This window comes from Cupressus sempervirens, chromosome 10 (genome assembly GCF_028749045.1).
Source record: "Cupressus sempervirens isolate cs-2001-9-10 chromosome 10, ASM2874904v1, whole genome shotgun sequence".
NCBI lineage: Eukaryota > Viridiplantae > Streptophyta > Pinopsida > Cupressales > Cupressaceae > Cupressus > Cupressus sempervirens.
The window spans coordinates 605,447,610-605,474,707 of record NC_143127.1 but is presented as its reverse complement, the minus strand read 5'-3'; the positions used below and the strand labels follow the sequence as shown (position 1 = coordinate 605,474,707).

Sequence of the window (27,098 nt, the reverse complement as noted above, 5' to 3'; positions counted from 1 at the left end):
GCATACCCTCACCTCCTACTTACCCAACCTAACTAGTTCTAATACAAACTAAACACAATAGTTACTTTATTCCGACTACATCTATCCCTGAAAAGAAGAAGTTGTCTTCCAAAAGATTGTTGAACACGAAACAACAAAAAGAACTTTGACATCAAGAAGAGGGATGGGATGACATCTCTGTGCTCGGAGCTCCCCTTAGCCGTTGTAGGTCTTGTTCAACTGTCTTCTACTTTGTCCAAACGCCTTGCAATACTTGTAAAACGTCCATCTTCTTGGCTTCTGCAGTGGCAACCTTTCTCTCCATTTCAACTTTCTCTATGTTCCAGGCTTCTTGCATGGCAACTTTCTCGGCTGCCCACTGATGTTGAAGATTCTTCCTTTCTAGCTCCCATGCTTTAGCTAGGCTTTTTTCCTATTGAAGTTTCAAGAAGGTTCTCGGAAAGGCAACTTCGATAGTTGTAAGGGCTTCTATGAGAGGCAATTGTTCTTGTCCACCAGAAATGATAGAACTGCCTGTCCACTTAGTAGCCATGTCCTCTGAATATCCACCTTGTTCTAGAAGTCCCCAATCTATATGGAAGTTACTCTGCATAAACGCGGCCAATGCCTCTGCTACTGTTATGAGAGCTTCTAGATTCTGAGCCCTAGCCTACTACATGAGCTCCCTGGTAGAATGCTCCATGGCATGTAGCTCAGTAGGGAACAGTTCTGCCTTGGTTGCAAAAGAAGCCGTGTTTGGAGGTTCCCCACGCTTGCTTTGTATCTCCACCTATTCCTCAACAACTGCCTCTAAAGGTGAAGACACCATGCCTTCTTCCTCGAGTAACCTGTCAGCCTCCTCCAGGACTGTATCTACCCTGGCCACATCTGCCCCAGCCACAGCCGTCATACTTTCTTAAGTGTGAATTTCCCTTATTTGTTTATCCTCTCCTCCTATTGGTTGTACCACAAGAGCAACCGGATGGACTATTTTTGGGCCGAGAGGTGTTTGTAATCTCACTTTATGGGCACACTTTGGTTGGCATCTTAAGTCGATTACCTTAGTACGGGAGTTTTGTTCTGGATGGATAAGTGGCGCCAACCTCGGAAGTGATATTCTTGAAGGCCCCCATGTCAGAATTTGTTGCATGTTGCCTGCCCCTTGATTTGTTTCAGAAGAATTTGCTGTAATAATTCCTTCCAAATCACCAGTCATGTTAGGGTAAATCTTTGAGGATTTTGATATTCCCATTGGGAGTGGCCCCTTGGCAAGTGGTAAAAAAGTAGCTTCTCATGGAGTCCCCTACAAGTGACTTAGGCGGATTTCTGCCTCCTATGAGTCCGAGGAAGATGAATTTGTATCGCTGCCTTCCTCTTCTGATCTCCCTTCATCCTCTTCCTCTTCGATTACCATTGTTTGTTTCAGTTTCTTTTTCTTTGGTTCGCCTCCATTGTGAGATCCTACACCCATGGTATCCAGATGGAGCCAGTATGTCATAGCCAGTTTGTAGGGTTCTACTTTATTAGCTGGTACCAATGTCCCTCGGTGCTCACTGCTCACCTGAGTGCGTATTGCTTCTAAGAATAAGGCCACGATATGATGAGGCATATAAAAGGCTTTGTGTTTCAACTCCATGAATTCCCGAAGTCTATCAGAAAGAAATTTAGCCCAGTTATACGCCTGTCCTTTATACAATCCATCCACTATAGGCAACATCCAAAGGGCAATGTCAGAAGTGCGACTGCCCGAAGTGAGCTTGCTTTTAACCAAATCTACAACACAACGCCATTCATCATTTGCAATGAAGATTTTCTTCAGACCCCTACTGTTCTTCAAAATTTCTTCCCATTCTAGACTTGTAAGATCTTTCCGGCACATTAGTTTCAACCATTTCTTCTTGTCTTCTACTATAACAAGGGTATTTTCCAGTTTTTGCCCTCTATTGGGAATTCCAAAAACCCTACTCATTTCTCCTGCCGAATAAGAAATTGTCACCTATTGCTGGAAATACTGTACTATAGATTTATGACATGATTTCTCATAACCTGTGATTAAATTCCGCAGTATAGGTTCAAACTCTTTTAATTCAAAAATTGGCATAAAATTATTTTGTCTACCTTTGCCGTACACCGCCCTTTTTCAGGGGATGATCCGCTTCTGCTTTCTCCCACCAAGCCTTGCACTCGCTTCCCGTCACACTTTGAAACATAATATTCTCAGCCGTGATTGTGATTTTCTATGCCATTTTCCTTTTTCTTTTTGTCATTTTCCTTATCTCCTTTTTGGCTTTTAGTGCCACAGGTTTCTTCTTTTTGGAGTCAATAATGTTTCCTATGTTCGGATTTCCTATGCTTAATTTCACCATGGTGTGTTGAGGTGTCAATTCCAAGATTTCCTTAACTGTTTGTATATGCCACCTGTACCACCCATTACTCTAATGTGATTGCTTGTAACCAACTCCCACGGTTAGCACTGAAGTACGTGTATATAGATTGCCACCGTACGACCCAGTCTTTCTTCTTGTCTCGGAGATGAGAAGTGCCTCTGCTGTTAATGTCTCCTGTCTTACATGTACGAATAGCCTCCCTAGTACGAAATTTCGTATGGCTGCTTCTATGGATTCCCTACATACGGACTCCCCACTTACGGTTGCCTTCTATCCTTCCTTCTTTGCCTCCCGTACAAACTCCTTTCGTACTTGTACAAATGTCTTTCGTACAGCGGTGGATGCTTGTTGTTGTATGGATGCCTGTCATACGGCCTTCTCTGGCACCTTTCCTTCCTCCCGTATGGATTCCTTACGTACGTGCACCTTTTCTTCCTCTTGTATGGATGCCTGTCATACGACCTTTTCTGCCTCCTATACGGATTCCTTGTGTACATGCATGGATGCTTGTAACTATCCTACAGCGTCACCACATGCAAATGTTTCCTACCGTATGGATGCCTATCGTATAGACATCTGCCCTACTGTCACCTTCCATACTCTGAGATGTTCTTGTGCGGCCACCCTTTGCTCTCGTTCTATGAATGTCCGTATAGCTGCTCTCTCAACTACTTCTTCCTCTACTTCTCTATTTTGTGACTCTGTCTCTTTATAAGGACTTGGTTTAATTTTTCCTCCTTGGTCACTTTAACTTTTTTCTTTTCATACTTGTTCTTCTTTCGTACTTATAAAATAGTTACTTGCCAATTTATTTCTTTTCTCATATGTTTTTAACTTAGACCCATTTACTAGGTCTCTGATAGGTTTATTATCTAGAGTAGATAACCTTATATCCCCATTCTCTTTATACTTCGTGCACCCCTCCGGGTAGCTTTCTTTCGACAGAGATTCTTGTATTTGCAACATATTACATTCTGTGTGGAAAACGTCATAGTTTCCCATTTGCCAATGGAATAATCCATTAAGGGAACTTGTGTCGTTGTCTAAGCATTCCTCTAGTCTGAGCACCCCTTCCTCATTTGGTTCCATCCCTTAATAGTTTTCTCCTTTTGGAGTATGATGCCAAGTCCTGACTTACTAATTGGTCCCTGAGATCTATGATGTATTTTTTTCCTTCAGTCTCAATAGATAGCGTGTTTCGTTTCTAGTTATGGGTAGCTTTTGCTGCGACCAACCATCCCCTGCCTAATAAACCATCGTACCCTTTTTTCTCTAAAGTGATAACCAGAAAAAATTGTTGTGTACCAACTATAATTTTCTGTCCCATGAGTGTTCCTATACTCTTGATTCCATGTTGGTCGGCTCCCACTAGTTGAAATGTTGGTGGCCAAAGTATGGGTTTCCCTATTTCCTTCCATGTTTCTTCTGATAAAACATTTACACTGGAACCTCCATCAACAATAGTATTTGAGAGCTTGTACCCTAGTATCTCCATGTCTACTACCACTGGCGTTCTCCCCACTCCTATGGTGAACAGGGTATTGTCTATTGTCTGTACTTCTCCCTCCTCTTTCTTTGAGGTTATCCCTTTCGGATTTGCCCCCTATGTTAGTACTACTTGCAATTGGGGTAATGTTTCTAATAAATCATCTATTTTTACTGGGATAGTAGTTTCTAGTACTTGTCACACAATATTCATTACACCCCTATTGGAAGTAAGCTTTTTCGGCTTTGTCTTGCCTTCTTCTCTCATGCTATCTTGAATGTATTTCTTTGCTTCCTAAAATCTTTCAGTCTCCGTAGTGGCATCTGGATAGGCTAATTTTCTGGCTTGCATCCTGGTGACTACAAGAATTTCGCCTTCTTGATCTTCAATGTTTAGCATATTTACCCCCTTCTGTCTTGGGCAATTTGCATCCTCATCATTGCCTAGCCCACACCATTTACAAAGCATTTCTCCATTTTGTCCACCGTCACTTTGACAGTCTCGTGCAAAATGTCCCCATTCATTGCATCTCCTACATTGCATCATCGGCCTCCCCTTGGAATCATACTCGAGTGGACACCATGGTGTGTTGTTATTGATGTTGTTGTTGCTATTATTATTACTTCCTCTCATTTTATTTCTGTATCCTCCTAGTGAGGCTTTTGTATTTGTGTTCTTTGACGGCCTGGAGGGGGGTGTGGATTGCCCCCCTTGGGTCAAGAATACTTGAGCGCTCCTTATTTTTAAATTGTAGGGGCAATCTTTAATTGCGTGCCCCAGTACCTAACAAATATCACAAAATGCTTTCTTTGGGCATGCTCCTTTTGTATGGCCTTTTTCACACTCAGTACACCAAAGTTCTCTCCCTTCTTTCTTTTCTTCTTTACTCCCTACCACTTCATCAATTGCCTCAAGTTTTTTCTCAGGGCTTGAATTGTTTTGGATTCTTCTTCGCTCTTCTCGGAACTTTCACTCGCACTTCCATGCCTTCTTGCCTTGAAAGTTTTATTCTCGCTTTCTATGTCCATAGCACGGGTACATGCATCCCCAAAGGTCGATGGTGGGACTATCTTCATCTTTTTACTGAGGGACAGTGTTAATCCTTCAATGAACCATTGTTTCTTTAGTCCATCTGCTGGCTTGTTGTCTAGTTTCCCTATCAAATCTTTCATTCTTTTGTTGTAGGCTTTGACAAATTCACTCTTCCCTTGTCGTGTGTTATAAATCTCCGTTACTGTTTCATCATCATCCCTCAGGAGTTTGAATTCTTCCTCCAAGGTTGTGCAGATATTATCCCATGTGTTTTCCTTTGCTGCCTCCAAATTGGTATACCAATCAATGGCATACCCCTTAGTGTGGCTAGGAAAGCTTTTAGCCATTCTACGGCATTTTCTTTGTTCGCTTGCCATATTGTTATACATGTTTTACAATGGCAAGTGGGGTCCTTCGAGTCATCCCCTGTGAATCTTGGTAATTTTTGTTTGTCTATTGCCATTATGTGAGGTTTTTGCCCTCCTGTGGGAACACTTCTTCCAACACTTCCTCCTGATGGAACACTTCCTCCCGTTGGGACACCTCGTCCTGATGGAACACTTCCTCTGGAGGGGACTCCCGATGGAACACCTCCTCCCAACTGGAAGATTGCTCTCGAGGAGGAACTACTAAAAGTATCCTCTTCTTGTTGACTTTGCTCCTGTCGGAGATCTTTCCCCGTAGGCGTCTCTGGATTTCTGTATCCCAACTTCCTTGCTGGTGCCTCCGAGATGACCAAATTTTCTATACCTTTGATTGTATGCTCGATCAACCCTTCTTGGATTCTAGTGGAATCCCCTTGTCCTCCCCTCAAGTTACAATGTCTCTCCTATTGCTGCTGGAGATGTAGTGTCCTCAAGGCAACTTCTTCCTTAGTTTCTTCTACTTGCACCCACCTAGGATATATGTTTGGAATCAAGGGCATGAATCAATTTTATTGTCTTTCTCTTTTATTCGTAACAAATTTCTTGCTAATAGACGAGGAATCTCTCCTAGGAGATCATACACCGCTGGTGGCACTGGAAGTTCGTCGTGTACCGTACCTTTAAGGACCGTTCTCTCATGGGCTTCCCTTCATACGTACCGATCGACCGCAACTTCCTAGGCTGTCACCAGATCATGTGTCAACTAATCTTCCCTGGTTATTTCCTCCTCTTCTCGTCACTATTTGTTACTTGGATGAGCAGTACAATACTACAAAGGCCCTTCCCATTACTCCATCTTGCCAACCTCCAAGTTCGGACTTAGGCAATGTCGTAGGTAGAAACTGTGTTGTAGTCGCTCTGTTAATGTATTTTGTTTGTTAATTTATCTCAAATATTTTGTAATTGTTGTCTGAAGACGACTTTTTCTTTTGGGGGGGATGATGTCGTAGGTAGAAACTGTGTCAGCCAACGGAGTGATTGTCGTTGGTGTTTCTATAGCCGATGGGGTGATTGTCGTTGGTGTTTCTGTATTCTGTAGCCGACAGGTAAATAGTTTGTAGCAGACATAATGTTTGTGGCCAACGGACTCCTTTGAGAAGGTTCGGCGGATAGTATTTCGATCATTGTAATTCATCATTCATCTTATCTTATGAAGCATAATGTAATGTCTGCATATGCAAATAATCTAAGGAGTTTTGCTATTCTGTCTCTTATCTGTATGCATTGTTTTCTTTACCCAGTACGGTAAACAGGCAACGACGCCAAAAATGTAGAGTGGAAATATCATTCAAGTTCATAGAGATATACCAATCATACAAAATAACACAATTAAGATATAAGTAAAACCATCGAATGTACCAAGAATACCATAATATAGTAGGCGAGGAAATGATTTCTTTATTAATACCAAAAATCAACATGAGTACAATGACAATCAGCCAAGTACTTACAGAAGGGTCAGTTGGTTGGAAACCAACAAATGCATTCCCTCACCTCCTACCTACCCAACCCAACTAGTTCTAATACAAACTAAACACAATAGTTACTTTATTCTGACTACACGGTTAGTCAAAATCGTGGCTGGCCTATATAAGGAAGTTTCTAATGAGACTGAAAAGGCTATTGTAGAAGTCCTAGATGAACCTGGTATGAGGGCAGAACATGCTACTGAATCATCTCTCAAATCAGTTGGAATTTCTATAAGAGAACAATTAGTTCTACCATAGGAGGAAGCTGAAGAGGTGAGTGAGTTTTATAGCACAGTCAAACAACTAGATTTCCTTGTGACAGGTATTCCAATTACTCTTGACACTGCTCTTGAAGAAAAAGAGAAAGAACAAGACATATTCATGGACAATGTGGTAAGCAATGATGAAATTCAAGATATAATGACAGAGGCTACAAATGAAGCTAAGCAGATCGATGAAAATTAGGATAAGGAGAAGATAGAAAAGGAGAAGGATAAAGGTAAACCTTCATTTATCATACTTGATGCTGGTACACAAGCTGACATTCACTTTATCACACCTTCAGAACAAGTCATAATGGTACAAGAAGACATCACAGGAATTTCAGAGGTAAAAGAAAAGGTTATTGACCCTACACAAGTCACTCCTTGTTTGTCCGTACATCATTGTTGGAAAGCAATGTAAGTCATGATATCACAAGCATAGATAAAGATGCATTAATGAAGATATCTTTGATGACATTTGTAAAAGCTAAGTAAAGGTTAGAGAGAAAATATGAGAAGCATGCAAGGATATTGGGTTAAGCGTTGGAATAATTACATAATACCTTGCCCACTCAAAGAACTTTTGAAGGTAATGATATAATTGAAAATCTGACGAGTGTAATTGAGAATTTTTATGCACATTACCCTTCGCTTGTGGAATCTATTGAGGTTAAAGTAGAACATAATTATATTGGAGAATAGTTTCACAAGGTATGTGCTAACATTCAAAATGATGTCAAGGTTATTGATGGATGCATTAAAGAGATAAAAGAATGTGTTTAAGATGTGAGTCAAAGTATTAAGGATGTAGAGGAAAAGCTAGAAAAGCTTGCACAAGAGTTTGCTAATATGGAACAAAGTATCATGAACATGGATAAGTCTGTAAGTTAAGTGTTGATACAATCAGCGTTCTTCAGAAGGAAAAGGACAAAGTTTTGAGCAGATTTTCTTAACTGTAAAGTTTATTGTCGCCTAAGTTAGAACTAGTGCAAAAAACAATTTGAATTATTGGAATCTTCAAAGAAGATTTATAAGGTTTTCAAGCCTAATTCCAGTGTAACATGAGAACTTGTACCCCCTCACAAACCTCCAAGTATCTGTCCCCGAGATGTCCCCGCACTGGGTAGTTGCATACCTAAGTACCCCCACCTCTGCCATTCCCCAACCATGTTGCTGTTGGAATGGGTACTTGGATGTTCAATGGTTCTAGTTCATTTTCCAATTTTTCTATGTTCAAGTATTTTAATTTGGTATGTTCTACTAAAACACCATTTTATAACAAGCAGTTCAAGTTCTATATGTATACCATACAACACCCCATCCTCCCCTTGCTGTCGTCCCCTAGCCGTCCTCCCACCATCCCAAGAATGAGGCCCATTTTCCCCCCATCCCAAAAACTTGTCTGGGCATCCCAACATACCCCAATATTGGTGTTACATTGTATAACTTAGGTAGGAAACAATATTAAGGTATGGGACACTAAATTTGCTACTTTGAGGAGAAATTTTGCAGATGTTTTGAGGTTTGTGTAAATGTTTTTGGGAAAGAAAATGTTTCTTTGTATATAGAATATTGTAATTTCGCCTTTTCCATTAATGTCAAATGGAGAGTATATATCATTGAAAAATAGGAGTATGAGAAAGAGGGAGTACAACATAATCAAGTATATAGATGGTTTTTTGAAATTTCGGTTAAGGTTTTTATAAGGAAAGTTTTGATGTTTTGTCACGTAGTCAATTTTTCACTAAGTGTTGTCATTAATGCCAAAGGGGGAGGAGCTTGTTGGCAAGTAATCGATTATGGAGGCAAGAATATTGTCATTTATGGTAACACTATCAGAGGGTAAGGCCACTTGGATTGTATTCAGTTTTGGTTTTGGTTTGATGAGAAAATCAGCTCAGTAAAGTTAAGGGAAAATATCAGCAAACGTAATGTTTTTATCAATGAACTTAGCAGGATTATTATTATTGGCCACAATTTTGGATAATGCTATAATGGACTCTACAATATGATGCTAGTATGTTTGCTAGAGTTAACATGTCAAATAGCATATGTTTTGGTTGATAAATGTGAAGGCAGGTCTATATCGCAACTACAAGATAAGAGGCAAAGATCGAACATTTTGGCCTAAGGAATTGAATTGCCTTGCCAATTTGTTTACTTGGAAATGTAGGGACAACAGTCTAGATGTTAACCCTTAGTTGGCAAGTTTTAGTAATTAGTTATGTAGGAGTGCTACATGTTCATCATCAAGGCCATCTGAATAGTATAATTGAAAGGGTATAAAATAAGGACAATTTGTTGATGCGAAGTGTTGTATGGTGATGGACATGATATGCTAACTTTATGTATGATGCTGTGATGATGTTTTGAAGGTCAAATGTGGACTGCTATTGTATGGGTACAATCAGATGCGAGATATACTAAGGACTAATTAAATATTGCAGATATTAGTACAATCATTTGATATTGTATCTATAACTTGTATAGATCTAATATCTTTGTAGAGCAGTGAACTCCCTTTGTAGTACATCTCCAAGCAGGGTTGAGACCTCTAACAAGGTCTCGTCCTCTCACAAGGGCTAATGTACTAAATGTATGTAAAGACTCCTAACATGGTCAAATCTCCTAATAGAAAACTTTTAGATTAGTGCATTGTTGTGGGTACCATCCTCATCGAAGTTTTCTCTTGACTAGGGTTTCCTCGAAAAATAATCATGGTGTTATGAGTTTCTTATTGTTGTGTGTTTTACTTGTCAATTTGTTTATTTGTGGATGCATACGATTAGGTTTTGCAATATATAGTTGGAATAGAAGTGTTGCAATATTGATTCAACCTCCCCTCAGTATTTTCTATTTCTAACAAGTATATCTCGAATCAAAATAATTATGGAATAGGATGCAAACACGAGAGGTACTACATGGGAGTTCCTAAGAAGTTGTGACACGTTGATTGATTTCCTTCTTGAGGCTTGAAACATGAAAGACGTGAATACGATTTCCTTTTGGACTCTCCATCTCGTAGGAAACTTCTCTCATTCTCTGTATCACTCTATATGGTCTATAGTAGCATGACTTCAGCTTCTCAAAACCAATTTTCTTTGAGGACGATTGTTTATATGGCTATTGATGAAGGTAGACTAAATCGCCCATTGCAAAACTCTGGTAAACCATGTGCATATCTTCATACATCTTCTACTGGTTTAGAGCTAGTTGCAGGCTATCCTTGAGAAACCAAACGATATCCAAACATTCTTGCAACTAGTCCTTGGCCCTCGGTGCAAAACTGTCGCCTAATGCCAGATCCACATATGACGAGGTCTCATAAGCATAAAGTGCCTTGAATGCTGACATACCTATTGACATGTAGTAGGTAGCGTTGTAATAATGCTACCATAAATGAAGACAATAGATGTATGCTTTCTATTGTGTTGCGACATAGATCCTTACGTAGCCTTCCAACCACTTGGTCGCAATCTTTGCATGGCCATCTATTTGTGGGTGGTAGCTCATGCTCGTTGACAACTTCATACGTATCAAGCAAAAAGGTTCTTTCCAAAAAGTGTTGAGGAAATGACTATCCTTGTTATTGATAATATTTTGTAGAAGGACATGTAAGAAAAACATCTCTCGAAAAAACAACTAGACTACCTGAGATCATAGTTACACCACCCTGGGGTTGGGGGAATGACAGAATAGGGGAATAGAGGGGCCTTAATATGGGGACAAGTGGGGGGACGGCGGGGGGATGGTGGAGGGAGACCACAGGGGTTGTATATACTATACATGTGGAACTTAAAATGATAGTTATGAAAAATATGTATTTCAATATAAGATATAAGGTGTAAAAGAGTAAATACTTGAACAAAGTTACATTGAATTGGAACATCAAACATTGAATAGAAATAATCAAATTAGAAAATAGTCAACACCGGAACGTCCCCCCATCCTCGTTAGAGGTGGCGAAATCTAGTGGTACTGCTGATAAGGGGGGAATGTAGTACTCAAGTCCCGGGTGCATCCCTGTCTCTGGGATGCAGGGCAAAAAGGGGGGGATGTGTCCCCGTGTTACTATGCACAAGGTGCTTGAAACATTGTTGGAATGACAAAGAAATGGGCATATTTGATCAAATGATCCACCATGACATAAATGCAATCATTCCCTTGTACCTTGGGAAGCCTAGTGATGAAGTCCATCAAATTGCTTTCTCATTTCTGAGCACGTATTGGCAAACGCTGAAGTAACCTTGTAGGCAAGGTATGCTAGGATTTATGCAAATGGAAAGTGAAACATTCCCTCACATATTGTAGAACATCCTCTTTGTGGCCCTTTCAAGTGAACCTCGCCTAAATCTACCTATATGTCTTGAGGTGCCTTAGGTGTCTTGCCAAGGGTGAACTGTGAACTTCCCTTAAAATCTTCTCCTTCATCTTGGATTTGGGTACCAATGCATGTATATGGTGACTGCCTCCTTATCATAGGTCAAATACAAGCATTCATCTCCTAGGAGTTTCAAACTCTTAAACATGACGGGGTGACGATTGTGCATTAGCAGTGCTCCAATGCATTCTCTTGACGCATCGCACTCTAATGTGAAGGGTCAAGTGATGTTTGGTACTGCTATTACCAGACAAGTATTGATGACTTCCTTCAATCTATCAAAGGTTTGTTGTGCCTACTCATCCCAACATAAAGCCCCCCACTTCATTAGGTTTGTTAGTAGTGCTCCTAATTGTGAAATCACTTTTACAAATTTTCAGTAGTAACTACATTGTTCAAAGAACCCATGAAGCTCAATGTATTCTAGGTGTGGGTCAATCAAGAATTTCTTAAATCTTCTCCTTATGCACTTGAACCCCTTGGTTGATGATGACATGACCTAAGTGCAAGATTTTAGTCATCCCAAATTCACATTTGGACTTCTTTGCAAATAGCGAGTGACTCCATGATTCCTAATACCTCATCCAAATGTCTCAAATACTCCTCTCACATCTTGCTATAAATGACTAGGTCATCAAAGAAACAACAACAAAAATTTACTCAATTGCTTGTTGAAGATGTTGTTCATGCACCACAACCCAAATGACATGATTAATAACTCATACTGTCCATAATGCTAACAAAATGTTATCTTCTAAACATCTTGTTCCCTCATGTAGATATGGTGATACTAAGAATAGAGATCAATCTTGGAGATGTAAATTGCTCTGTATAGTTCATCCAACAACCCATTGATACTATGAAAGGGGAATTTATACTTGATGGTCTTCTTGGTCAACAATTAACAGTCAACACACATTTTGAGGGTCCCACCCTTCTTCACCAGCATTATCGAGGATGCAAAGAGATTAGAGTTGGATTTGATCCATCCTTTGTTAGGGAGTTCCTAGATCGTCTTTTCTATCAATTCTTTGAATTTCTTAAGATGGTGATAGGGTGTGGTGATAATAGACTTGGCTCTTTTCTCTAGCTCAATGGTGTGCCCAAAATCTCTAAGTGAATGTATACCAAGTGGAATATCTGTGAAGACCAAATTGTGCTTACCGAACATCACTTGAATCTTGGAATTATGGTAGTAAGCTTGTTGCCCAATCAAAGCTTTGGTCTAGAGTAAGCAATGTGCCTTCTAAACAAAATCATCATGTCTAAAAATTGCTTATGTTCGTTTTGTCAAAATCTCCCTCTACCCATCATTCGACATTCCTCTTAGTATCACCTTTTACCATCCATTTCGAATAAGAATTCCATCCTTTTGAAAGATTTTGTGTAGTATTTGAAGGTCTCCATCCATTGGATGCTCGAGATGAGATTTGTATCATTGAGATCTACTGCAAAGAAATCATCTGTCATTGTGTAACTATTGATGGTGATGTTGAGTTGCACAACCAGATGAGTACATGACAATAGATATCCTCCTACCACCTTGACTTCAAACCCTTCATTTTCCTTCATATACAAACCCCTCTTGGTGACGAGTGGTGAGTTGATGAAGTTGAGTGTGGCCCACTATTAAGCATGACTAGCACTTGCTATCCCTAGAATGTACCACGTACACAAAACACACTACACCTTGTGGTAGTGGCCAAGGCAAAAATGGTACTTCCTCTCCATATTAGTGTGGCAATTTTCTCTACATAATTTGTTTCTTCTTTAGCGTACTCTTCTTCAACTTAGACTCTTCATTCTTCTCACTATCAATCACTACCTCAATAGAGTTGATCTTTCCCTTTCCTAATCATCGGTGTTCTAGTTCCCATGGCTTCTTGAAGGTGTAGCAAAGCTTCCTCCTGGTGAGCCCTTGTCTTGTGGCCTTGTCCAATCATAGCTTCTTTGAGTATAATTTGTTTTATTTCTTCTTCAGTGGTAGGGGTGGTTTGGCATGTGTGTAACTCTTGGAAGAAAATGAGGTAGTCATGTTACACACCTTAATTGCTTCTATGAGTATGTTGTGGTTGAACTCTTTGACCCAATCCTTTAGGGGTTCCATCAATCAATCCATGAACAACACACCTTGTCTTCTTTCTAAGATGTCTATGTCCAAAACTGACAATCTTTGGAATTCTTTGATGTGATTGTCCACTAGTTTGGTCTAGTTCAATTGAGCCAACTCCTTGAAGTTGAGCTCCAAATCCTTTCCATTGGGGATCTATAAGTCTCTCTTTAAAGATGACATATGAAGTGACTGGACCATAACCGATGATGACCATCCCATGTTGTCACCATTCATGAGTTACTTCTAGGTGAAGTGCTACAAACTTGATTGCCTCATCTTCAAGCATTGGGTTGAGCTGCAAGTAGGCATTGTCTTTCTGTATCCACACTTGTCCTAATGTTTTCTTGGACCCATCGAAGGATGATAAATTTAGCTTGCAAATCTTTCGTTTGATGTCATTGTTGTAATGGCCATGGCTCCTAACATCATAATAAATCATTCATAGACTTGTATAATCCTTGAACGATATCTCTCCCTCAAGATTTGCATCCCTTCAATCTTGTTTTAGTCGTTCTTACATCTCCATGAAGGTGGGTTCTTGCTATCTGCGAGGTGCTTATGTTCTTTGGGGAACGCCAACGTCAAGGTATGAGAGTGTGCACATTGTGTGCTTGACCTTCAAGTGACTGTATTATTGCCATTTCTTTTGTGGTCTCTAATTGATTTTCCTTCCACCAATTGTCGCAATGTTTGTTCCATGAGTTTTTGTCATTGTTCTCCCCTAGCCATGGTTTCGTTGAGATGAGCTTGGCTTGGCTTGTAGTTAGCTCCATCAATAATCCCATGAGTTCAAGTTAGGCTCTTCCATTCTGTCCTTAAAACCATACCTCCTTCTGGTGTATACTACGAGCTTGTTCCACATCCACCACTTAATAGGCTAGCAAGATCACTAGCTCTTATACCATTGTAATGTACCAAACTATAGAGGTCACCTGATGCAGGAGCATCCAGAGGTATAAGGGCAATCCTGTGTCACCCAAAAAATGTACTTAGACATAGTTTTTGTTTCATGTCTTTACATTTTTGGATACCCATTTGGGTCAAATAAAGGTTCCAACTCTCACGGTTCAACTATCAGTGCGTTTGAAAATCCCGAAAAAATAGGAGCATGTATTTGGGCCATCATTTCGGTAAACTAGAAGGTGTGAATTGGCCAGATGAATGTAATCATGATTTAGAACATTCCAGAAAAAGAATCAGGTCAATAGGCCCCACGGTTTGAAAGTTATTGCAGTTTTTCGGGTTTTGGAGACCTAAGAATGCTTCAAAGTCAGGTTTGGGGCATTAAATGACCTCGAAAAGGGTCGAAAAATGGGGGATGAGCTAAGCTAGTCCATAGGGCTATAGAGCGCTTCGAGAGCTTTCCGAAAATGTAAACGGTTCGTCAATCGGAGCTACGGTTCAAAAGTTATGCCTCCCGGAAGTTCGGTTACCGTTTCTGGATTCTTCTAGATTTGCACCGACTTCTAACGCAGCTTCCGGAACCTTCTATTTGGTCGGTGGATGCCTACTAGCACTTTCTAGAATGTACTCCTAGTCCTTAATTCTCCGGGGTCTATTTAAGGAGATTTCTGGCATTGTAAAAGGCAGTTCGGAGTGGAGTTTGAGAGGAGGTACCATAAGGAGAAATTATCTCCAGATTTATGCTATTGTAAGCCCTTAGGGCATGTTTTGAAGTTTATTTTCTTGTACTGTTTGTACTAGCTTATTTTCTCAGTTAATATAATTTTCTTTTTCTGTTGTTTCCATCCTGTTCTTGGGTCGTGTCCCCATCAAGTGGTATCAGAGCTGGTTTTCCTGAGTGTGTAGACAGAGCGCCGACTGTGAGGCAGTTTGCACTAGGACTGTGTGGTTGTGGGTTCAAGTTAGAAGATGCCTCCACGAAGAGAGCGTGGTCGAAGGGCCAGAGCTATTAATCCTGAGGAGGTTAGAGCCCTCCAAAGGCAAGTGCAGGCATTGCAAGAGGAGCTTCGTAGAGGAGCAAATGTTGCCGCAGGTGACAACAGTGAGGATGACAATGAAGAAGAAGTAATGGGACTAGAAGAGGAATTTGACGGGGAAGTTCTGAATCTTGTAGAGGAAAGGCTTTTTAGGGCCATTACTAAGTTTGGGAAAAGACTTACAATTGAAGTGGGTGTATTTTCAGGAAATCTGAAACCAGATGAGTTGATCGATTGGATCAATGAACTGGAAGAATACTTTGAGTATGAGGATATAAGGGACCCAGATAAGGTTAAGTTTGCAAAGGCCAAACTGAAAGGCCATGCCAAAATCTGGTGGCAAGAGGTTCAACTAGAAAGAAACAGAAGAGGAAAGGAGAAGATCACAAGATGGGATCGCATGGTGGACAAATTGAAGAAGCAGTTCATTCCTGTGGACTATGAGCTTGATTTGTTTAAGAAGATGCATGGGTTAAAGCAAGCAGGAAGATCAGTTCAAGAATATACGGAGGAATTTTACCGACTCTTGATTAGAGCGGGGCATGCAGAAGCAAATAAGGAGAAGGTTGCTCGTTATATCAGTGGGTTGCGACCTAGCATCCAGGAGGAATTAAGTCTGGTAAGAATGACCAGTGTTGAAGAGGCATACCAGTTTGCCCTACGAGTTGAAGAGAAGCTGAATAAAAGGTTTGAAGGAAGTCAAAGAGGGCGTGGTCAAGGAGGAAGGGGAAGCGGTAGATCATCTGGAGGCCGCAATGAAACCCAAAAGAAAAATGAAGATGAGGGTACTAGCAGGAACCAAAGGAATGAGGGTTTCAACCGCTTCCGTGACCAAGACTTTGGAAATCAGAGAGGAAGAGGTAGAGGACGTGGACAAGGAAGAGGAGGCTTCCGTGGTACCTGTTTCCATTGCAGTGAAGGTCATCGTGCCTTTGAATGCCCTCAACAACAAGGAAGGACAGATAGGAGAGCTGAGGGCCAAGCTAGGGTTGCTCATGTGGATGAGGATGCACAATCATCACATTCAGAGGATGCAGAAAGAGGAGAGACCTTGGTAAATGAAAGAGTCCTACTAAGTAGTGAGATTGAACAAGGACAACGGAGGAGTTTGTTCCGTACCAGATGCAAGTGTGAGGATAAATGTTGTGACATGATCATTGATGGTGGTAGCACTGATAACTTGGTATCAGAAGAGATGGTCTCTAAGCTGAAGCTCAAGAGGGAGAAACATCCCCAGCCCTATCAGATTTCTTGGGTAAAAGATGATCATAAGGTCCTGGTAAGTGAACAATGTTTAGTAAAATTCAAAATTGGGAGTTACCATGATGAAGTTCTCTATGATGTTATTTCAATGGATGTTTGCCATCTATTGTTGGGTAGACCATGGCAGTTTGATAGACATGCAGTGCATGATGGACATGCAAACACATACTCTCTGACAAAGGATGGAGTTCGCCACAAATTGAAGCCCATGAAAAAGGAAGGTGAAAAGGTATGTAGTAGTGCTAGGACTTGTCTTGTTGATGGAAGGAAGTTTTTAGATGGCATGAAACATTAGCATATGTGCTATGCTTTGATTCCTAGGAAAGATAAAGAAGGTAGTAGTGAAATACCACTTGAAGTTTCAGATTTACTAGGGGAGTTTGGAGATATTATCTCTGATAATGTTCCAGATGGATTGCCACCAGTAAGGCAAATCAGTCATCAGATAGATCTGATTCCAGGAGCTAGTTTCCCGAACAAGGCTGCTCACAGGATGACTCCTACTGAAACAGAGGAGCTAAATAGACAGGTTCAGGAGCTGTTGAGGAAGGGCTTGATTCGAGAAAGCCTGAGTCCATGTGCAGTACTTGCAGTACTCGCACCAAAGAAGGATGGAGAGTGGAGGATGTGTACAGATTCCCGAGCTATAAATAGGATAACCATCAAGTACCGGTTTCCTTTGCCAAGGATGGATGATCTTATGGACTGCTTGAGTGGAGCTCAGTACTTCACAAAGATAGATCTGAAGAGTGGCTATCATCAGATACGGATTCAAGAAGGAGATGAGTGGAAAACAGCCTTCAAGACCAAGGAGGGTTTTTATGAGTGGTTAGTCATGCCCTTTGGACTAACGAATGCCCCAAACACCTTCATGCGGCTCATGAATGAGGTACTTAAGAAGTTCTTGGGAAAATTTGTTATTGTCTATTTGGATGATATCTTAATTTTCAGCAGGATTTTGGAAGAACATTTACTGCATATTCGTAGTGTCCTTGAAAGGCTAAGGGAAGAGAAACTGTTAATTAATCTGAAGAAGTGTATCTTTGCAAAAAGGGAGTTAGTCTATTTGGGGTTTGTTATATCACCAGAAGGTCTCAAAATGGATCCAGAGAAGGTAAAAGCCATCTTGGAATGGCCTAAGATCATTTCATGGTCTGGTTAGTTTTTACAGGAAATTTATTAAGAATTTCAGTGGCATATGTGCATCCCTAACTGATACAATAAGAGGGGATAGAAAAGAGTTCAAATGGACTGTAGCGGCTGCGAGAAGTTTTGAATTGCTGAAGAAGAAGGTGACAGAACAGCCTGTGTTGGCACTTCCAGATTTTAGAAAGGTTTTCCAGGTGGATTGTGATGCTAGTGGCAGCGCTATTGGGGCTGTATTAAGCCAAGAAGGTAAGCCTATTGCATATTTTAGTGAAAAATTGAATGATGCAAAGAAGAAGTATTCTGTTTATGATCAAGAGTTCTATGCAATAGTTCAGGCCTTAAAGAAATGGAGGCATTATTTATTGCCAAAGGAATTTGTTTTGTATACTGATCATCAGGCATTACAGTACCTAAATAGCCAAGGTAAATTGAATCAGAGGCATATGAAGTGGGTAGAGTTCTTGCAGAGTTATACATTTGTGTTGAAGCATAGAAGTGGAAAATCTAATAGGGTTGCAGATGCACTAAGTAGGAGACAGTCACTGCTTATAGTAATGCAGGTTGAAGTAGTTGGGTTTGATGAACTCAAGAATTTGTACCCTGAGGATCCCGATTTTGCTGAAGCATGGAAAGCTTGTAAAGAACCTGTTGCTGTAGATAGAACCAAGTGGTTAGACTATTTGATTCAGGATGGCATGTTGTTCAAAGGTAGTCAATTGTGCATTCCAAGGAGTTCCATTAGGGAAAATCTGATTAAGGAGAAACACAATGGGGGGATGGCAGGACATTTTGGTCGAGATAAGACCATTGCCATTCTTAGAGAACATTATTTTTGGCCTCAAATTTCATAGGATGTGAAGAAGTTTGTACAAAGTTGCCAGGTTTGTCAAGTTGCCAAGGGGTTTAGTCACAATACTGGCCTATATCAGCCATTGCCTGTTCCATCAAGGCCATGGGAGGACATAAGTATGGATTTTGTTCTTGGATTGCCAAGGACACAAAGGGGTAATGACTCAGTATTCGTGGTGGTTGATAGGTTCTCCAAAATGGCACATTTCATTCCATGCCACAAAACTCATGATGCTGTCCATATTGCAGACTTGTTTTTCAAAGAGGTGGTAAGACTACATGGTCTTCCAAGGAGTATAGTTTTTGACAGAGATACTAAATTTGTGGGGTATTTTTGGAGTACATTGTGGAAAAAGCTGAGAACAGACTTGAAATTCAGTTCTACGCATCACCCACAAACTGACAGCCAAACAGAAGTGGTAAACAGAAGTTTGGGCAATTTGCTGAGATGTTTAGTTGGGGATAAGCCCAAGGGATGGGATTTGATTCTACCACAAGCAGAGTTTGCTTACAATAACTCTATAAATAGGAGTACTGGAAAATCACCATTTCAAATTGTATATGGGAATAGCCCAAGGACTACACCAGAATTGAGGAAGATAGAACAAGGGGAGAGGACAAGTGTTGAAGCTGAGGAATTTGCTAAACATATCAAGCGTCTACATGAGGAGGTTCAAGCATACATTACCAAGATGAATCAAGAGTATAAAGCTAGGGCTGATCAAAGGAGAAGACATAAGGAATTCCAAGTAGGAGATCTAGTCATGGTGCACTTACGAAAAGAAAGATTTCCAGTTGGTACTTACAACAAGCTGAAAATGAAGAAATTTGGCCCCTGCAAAATTCTGAAGAAACATGACTCAGGAAATGCATATGAGGTGGAGCTACCAGAAGGTATTCACATTTCTCCCATCTTCAACATTGCAGATTTAACAGAATATCATGATGATGGTGCAGATGAGGAGCTGGTTTTAGAGCCATGTCCAATTCTTGCTTCTAAGAAGGAGGAGATAGAAGACATTCTAGATCATCGTGTGGGTAGGAGTACCAGAAACAGGCAGTATGAAGAGTATTTGGTCAAATGGAAAGGACGGCCGATCGAGGACTCAACTTGGATTTTAGCAGCTGAGGTTTCCCATTTGGAATTTCCTCTACCATCCATAAAGTGACAGGGTCACTTTTCAATCTACCCTGGGTGTCTGACGCAGGAGCATCCAGAGGTATAAGGGCAATCCTGTGTCACCCAAAAAATGTACTTAGACTTAGTTTCTGTTTCATGTCTTTACATTTTTGGATACCCATTTGGGTCAAATAAAGGTTCCAACTCTCACGGTTCAACTATCAATGCATTTGAAAATCTCGAAAAAATAGGAGCATGTATTTGGGCCATCATTTCGGTAAACTAGAAGGTGTGAATTGGCCAGATGAATGTAATCATGATTTAGAGCAGTCCAGAAAAAGAATCAGGTCAATAGGCCCCACGGTTTGAAAGTTATTGCAGTTTTTCGGGTTTTGGAGACCTCCTAAGAATGCTTCAAAGTCAAGTTTGGGGCATTAAATGACCTCGAAAAGGGTCAAAAAATGGGGGACGAGCAAAGCTCGTCCATAGGGCTATAGAGCGCTTCGAGAGCTTTCCGAAAATGTAAACGATTCGTCAATCGGAGCTACGGTTCAAAAGTTATGCCTCCCGGAAGTTCGGTTACCGTTTCTGGATTCTTCTAGATTTGCACCGACTTCTAACGCAGCTTCCGGAACCTTCTATTTGGTCGGTGGATGCCTACTAGCACTTTCTAGAATGTACTCCTAGTCCTTAACCCTCCGGGGTCTATTTAAGGAGATTTCTGGCATTGTAAAAGGCAGTTCGGAGTGGAGTTTGAGAGGACGTACCATAAGGAGAAATTATCTCCAGATTTATGCTATTGTAAGCCCTTAGGGCATGTTTTGAAGTTTATTTTCCTGTACTGTTTGTACTAGCTTATTTTCTCAGTTAATATAATTTCCTTTTTGTGTTGTTTCCATCCTGTTCTTGGGTTGTGTCCCCATCATCACTCGAGGGCCAATGTACTTGAGGGCAAGTACTCAAGGGGAAATACTCTAGGGAAATGTACTCAAGAGGAGATACCCAAGGGGAATGTATTTGAGGGTAAATATGTGAGGGGAAACACCCGAGAGCATTTAAACCAAAGGGAAGTACCTGAGGTCAAATCCTTGAGGGGATATACCCTAGGGGAAGCTACTCAAGGGGAAGTACCTTAGGGGAAAATCTCTTGGACACTTGGCAGCCTTTGGCTCCAATGAAAATATTTCACTTGTGCAACTAGGTACCCATATAGTAGTTAGGCTTCAGGGTACGATAAGTAGGTGTCACTCATACATCAAGTTGTCTGTTTAGTAATTGACACTTCCCCTATGAAGTATGTTTTACCCATCCAAAAAAGAAAGGTTGCACCTCAAAACACTTTGCATAACAATGAAGGTTGTTACTTCAATTGAAACATGATGAAGGATCTAGTTGTAGATAATTCCTTCGCCATTAATATTATTGCAAATACAGAATGAGTCATCAACATAGAGTATGCACCGTCAACAACATTGAATGACCAAGAACTATATATTTGTGCTTTTAAATAATTTGAATATCTCACATCACATTATTTTTTCTTCAACCAAAGACTTCACAAATTTGGATGATAGGCAAAATAGGGTGAGAATTGCGAATACATAATAGGGAGGGTCTTGCACCTTTGAAACGACAAACAAAGACTCAATTCCAACTAGAATTGCAAATACATAAGAATATAAACTCCATGATGCCTTCCTACAACGATAGCACAACCTTATAAAGTGCTCTAGGAAGTTTCCTGAGGGATTACAAGTAGGCCAACAATAGTTTATTACTTTTTATTTTATTATATTATTAAATTAATCAATTAAAAGGGTCCATAAGATATTATTATTAAACTTGGGATCACTTACTCAATTAAATTTAATTGAGTCATTTAATTATGTCGAGGATACTACACTTTTACTCATTATTTACATTATTGACTAATTACATTTGTTTCTGTGTTTTTGGTCATTAATTATTACATATTAGACTTTATATTATTGCATGTTGTCTGCTTATGGTCCCATGCACAACCTGGTCCTTGAAACTTGTAGTAACATGATTTTATTATTATTATTATCCAGTTGTATATGTGGTAGAGAGCCTTGAAATTCGATATATCCAAGCTAGTTTGTACTTGTTTCAAATACATACTTATTTAAATGCAACTTCGTCACGTGTACTAGAGTTATGATAAAAAGAAATTGAAAGGTATGACACATGTCATTAGTATCTTGATAGATTTACAAATAATGCTACAGACACATATAACCATCTATTAAATAGATACCAATAGTAAATTTATTATGGGACACAGACCGCAAGAAGAGCAGAGTTGACTTGAACTGTGCGTTTGCTCCCCATAGGTTTTGTGTTTGACTTTGCAGCTTGGATTTACCCAATCAATGTGGTTTGTGGGTGATTGCATATATCTCCAAGGGATTAGTCTCACCCTAGCTCACCCCTTGTTGACTTCAATGCCAAGACCAAGGTAAGGTGGGTTGGCCTCTAGCTTGGGTCACAAGGATACCAAAAGGAAATTGTCAATGGACACACAATTAGAATTAATAGTAATTGATATGGGGAGGTTTTGGCTATGGTTCCATGAAAGAGGTTTTAACTTAAAAAATTCAGTAGGGGATGCTGAAATTTTTAAGTTTTCTACAATCTTATTATTGAAAATAATAGCTCCAGTCAGATGATATTGAACGAATAAAGTATGAGCTATACAATGATATAATTATTTGCATGCATATGTATACATAATACATATATATACATAATACATACATATACATATTTAAAAGTTTGAAACTACATAATATTGATCTTATTTTGAAATTCATAAATTCAGATAAAAGCATCATAGATTTTGCAAGTATACATCTGCCTTGATTGATCGGAAATTGATCAATTTATATTTGTCATACTTATGAATCAATGAGTGAATATTGTTCATAATAAATCAGAATGTTACCTGATTATACATGTCTCATTACCGATAACAAACATGTGTTAGTTTGATTGCATTTAGTGTCAATCTGAAACGACGCTATTAAGAGAATTAACAATTGTTACAAATGAAAAAACACTATTGTTTTGAATATTTATGCTTCTGGTGAGATTGTGTGAAAGTTTATAGCATCAACGTTTCAGATCATACTACATGATCCATCATCAGGATGAGAGAGCTAAGAAAAAACATAATATGTTGCAGACCAGACTGAATAAAAAGAGAAAGAGAGGGGGGCTAAGGAGGACAGCACGCAAGTCAAGGAAACAAAAGAAGGAGAAGGAGGATACCAAAGAGGTCAAAGGAGAGTAGGAAAAAAGGGATGATAAGTTAATATAAAAGTTAAAGGAGAGCCTAAAAATTAAACACGATTAATAATAAAAATGAAAATAAAAACTAAAACTTAAAAAGAAGAAAATAATAATAATTAAGAACAACAATAAGATAAATTAAAAACACAACCAAGCACTAGAAAGACTGAATTACACATAATACTAATACTAATATATAAGAAAATAAGCAAAAAATCTGAATATATATATATACTAGAACATAAAAAAAAATGAAAAACTAACGATAGAAAATGAAAAATTACAAAAAGAATAAAAATGAAAAAATGGAATTAAAATCATAAAATAGAGGAAGTAAGGATGAAAAGAAGTGAAAGAGAATTTAAAAAATAAAAAATTAAAATAAAACTAGATAATAAAAATAACTATTGTTTTGATGAAGTAAAAACAGATTTTGAAAGGACACGAAACCTTGTATATAAAGACAAGAAAGAAATAACAATGAAAAAACACACCAATGAATAAGCATGTCTTTGCTCATGTGAAAACATGACTATTCATTGTCATGTCTTCAAATTAGACATATATAATCAGGCCTGATCGGTCAGAAAGGCTCACAAATATCGAAAGTGCATAGTCTTTCTAAGATTCGATCCTCATCCATTTTCAGTCTTACACATATAATAATTAGAATTTATCAGCAAAGTCTCAGAAATGTTGTGAAAATAATAGTGATCTGCATTCTGATTATAATCTGCAATAGAAATATTTAATCGGTAAAACATTGTTCAAGAAAATTTTGAAAAGATATACATAGCTAAATCTGCAATAAATTTAATCATAAATTAACACTTAGCAGTCCCATAGATTTTGTAGGAGCAGTTAATGGTAAAACATTTATTGGAAAGTGGTGATCCAATGATTTTCTTAAAAACTGCAATGCAAAAAAGGAAAATAAAAAAAATCTCCTCAAGATTTGTTGGAAGGAATCCAAAAAAATCATAGCCTTCTAATGATGTCATATTTTTAAACCTCTAGGAGAAATTTCCAGCCACACCTGGAAGGCAGCCATTAAACATCTGAAGGCAAAAACATAGAGGTTCCAAGTTTTCAAGATAAGATTCCAAATAATCCTTCAGTATTTGCTTTATCATTATCTGATTTTAAAACCTAAAGCTCTCGACTTGGAAATATATTCTTACGACAATATGAGTGAATATTTAACACAACGGAAAAAAGTACATTGAAATGATACATTGTAATCTAGTGTGTCATATTCTAGAACTAGAAGCTCAATAAATTTAATTTTGAAGATGCATCAATGGATTATATTCTTTAGAAATTGTTGGTTATGCATACAGAACTTATTCTCTATTTTCTTACATATCTAGCTAGATTATTACTTCTCTCTCATCCATGTTTACTAGAAAACTGAAATATAATTGTCACAGGTGCACCTTGACCACAAGCATATGGGTCTCGGAGGAGATGACAGTTGGTCACCTAGTGTACATGATGAGTATTTGGTGCCTCCAATACCTTACAACTTTTCTGTAAGGTTCTCACCTACAAATATATCACATTCTCCATACACGGATCTTTTCTTCTCAGTACTTCCAAATTAGTGATGCAAAAGGCATCTTTAGAGTTGCGACCTTTTGTTGTACATTTCATTATGCCCAAATATTCCTTTCCAAAGTTCTAATGTAGACATTGTAATTGTTGTTGTTTAATTTTGCAAAATACCTTTGTATATAATACTTGACATTTGATTACTCTGACTCTTATAGTGAGATATGCAATGTATACCAGTAAAAATTTAAAATATATTTAGTAAGATATTTTTATTTTAAATGAAGTGAATTGTGAATTATAATCTTATGTGAGTTATGCATAATATTGAGTACGACAATTTCAGAAAATTAGTCTATAATATTTCATTTATTTCTTTAAAGATTTCTTATCATATGAACCAAAGATGCGAAGTGCAAACCCCTTTCAATTGACCAACCATTCTTCAAGAGCCTTAAAATCAGGGCTCTTCCAAAACCACATTAAAGGAGATTGTTTTATGATAAAGTGGGAAATCACTTACAAAGGGAAATAAAGAACATAAATCATTGAGGTTTTATTAGGTCTTTTAAATATTATATTTGATTTTTAAAATGATGTTGATCTTTTGATAATATTATGGACAAATGGATATTAGTGGCAAAATAGTTGTGATTTATGTTTTTTAAAATTGAAGCTTGACTTTTTTTGTTAAGCTAGTTTGGAGAAATCATAAGATGTTTTATAAAAGATAGGTCTTCCTAAATATTGTCTAAGATATGGACTATGCATGAAGTCAGTTTGGTCAAGATTGTCAAATATTACCAAATGTGTAATGTCCTTATTATTAGAGTTAGCTTGGGATAAGTAATACTTGCAAAATAAACGTTAGTATTTAAATAATAATAAATCTAACTATACTATTCTACCCTCCTAACCCCAACCTTAAAAATGTCTCTATAAATTATCCATAAAAAAAAAAAATATCAGTATCTTTTAATTTATAACAATTGATTCTTCATATTTAACTTCCATTATATCATATTATTAAATATCATTTTCAAATATATTTTATTGTAATTATACATATGCAAATACAAATATATTTTTAACATACTTTTATATGTAATGTATGTATAATTCCATTCAATATTTGTCTATTAAAAAGAATAAAAATGTAATAGATATTAACATCATATATTTACCTGTTTATCTTAGTTGCAAGCAGGACCTCTTTCCCTAAATCTGATTTGTTTACTTATATATATAGTTAACTATTCAAGAGTATAGCTTCATCCTTATTTTTCGTGTGGGATATACTTTTCTAACTTTGCAATTTATATTACTTTGTCTGCCCTAATTTTTCCTCTGTTATGACTTCGAATTATTCTCCATTGCCTCCTCATTATATGGCCACTTCTTAATTTATGGACCCAGCACTTTTTTCATTTCACTCGATGATGCTTTTACTTGCATATATTTCAATGTGTGAGGTGGTGACCGTGTCATAATTGTCATTTCGGTTTGGATTTTAATAGTTTATTTTTACATATCAACTAATTGTATCCAACCATAATAGTTTCTCCTTTCATAGAATGGTATTATATTTTTATTATTATTATTTATGTTGACCATTATTTTTCTAATGGCTACTCATTAACTCAAAAAGAATATTTATTATTTTTTTAGATTATATATATTATTAATCAACTTGAAATGTAGAGAATAGATGATATTATATAGAAAATGTAAGTGACATTAATAACATTATATTATGAGGATAGTAATTTACATTGTTTAGATGGCTTCATGACATGGTCGTATTATTGAGGTTCCAGTCCATTATTTATTTATAGTTTAATATAACTATATCATTTGTTGACCACTTTATTATATTGATTAATAATATTGATTAAGAGATTTAGATGAGTAAAAAAAAAAATTTTTAAGGCAAAACTTTATATATATACACAAACTGGTTCAAAAGGGCTCAAAGAAAAGAATCGGTGAAGAAAAACTCTGGTCATTGCTTGATACAAAAAAGGAATGTAGAAGAAAAAAATATTGCATTCTAACAAAGTATTAAACATTGTGAGACCCAAATCTAAATTCCAAAAACCCTTATATCAATGTTCTAAGAGGAGTGAATTGATTAAAAAGACCCCAAAACCATGCCTAAATCCCAACCCATAGAACAATGACAACATTAAAAAGAGTACATGCTAAATATATTATGATTGCTGAAAAGTCTAGAGCTCATATGAAGACAAAAGTAAAGTTAGTCATTAAGTGGTGCAAAACTAAATGCCACAAAGTAGAGCCCAAAAATCACCATTAGTGTTCTTCATCTACGATACAAAAATAAGATCATGATGATAGAAAGAAGGCCATCCTATGCAG

General features: G+C 38.1%; 1 protein-coding gene across 2 annotated transcripts in view; it reads left to right on the top strand.

Moving 5' to 3' along the window:
• LOC149535315 (glycoside hydrolase family 2 protein) overlaps positions 1-25,001 on the top strand; it is a 294,481-nt gene extending 269,480 nt beyond the window's left edge. For both annotated transcript variants that reach the window (XM_089806686.1, XM_089806687.1), the window contains one exon: positions 24,599-25,001. In XM_089806686.1, coding sequence (XP_089662812.1) covers positions 24,599-24,772 — 174 coding nt within the window. In that variant the 3' untranslated portion in view covers positions 24,773-25,001. The remainder of the gene's footprint in view (positions 1-24,598) is intronic.
• Positions 25,002-27,098: the final 2,097 nt, after the last annotated feature.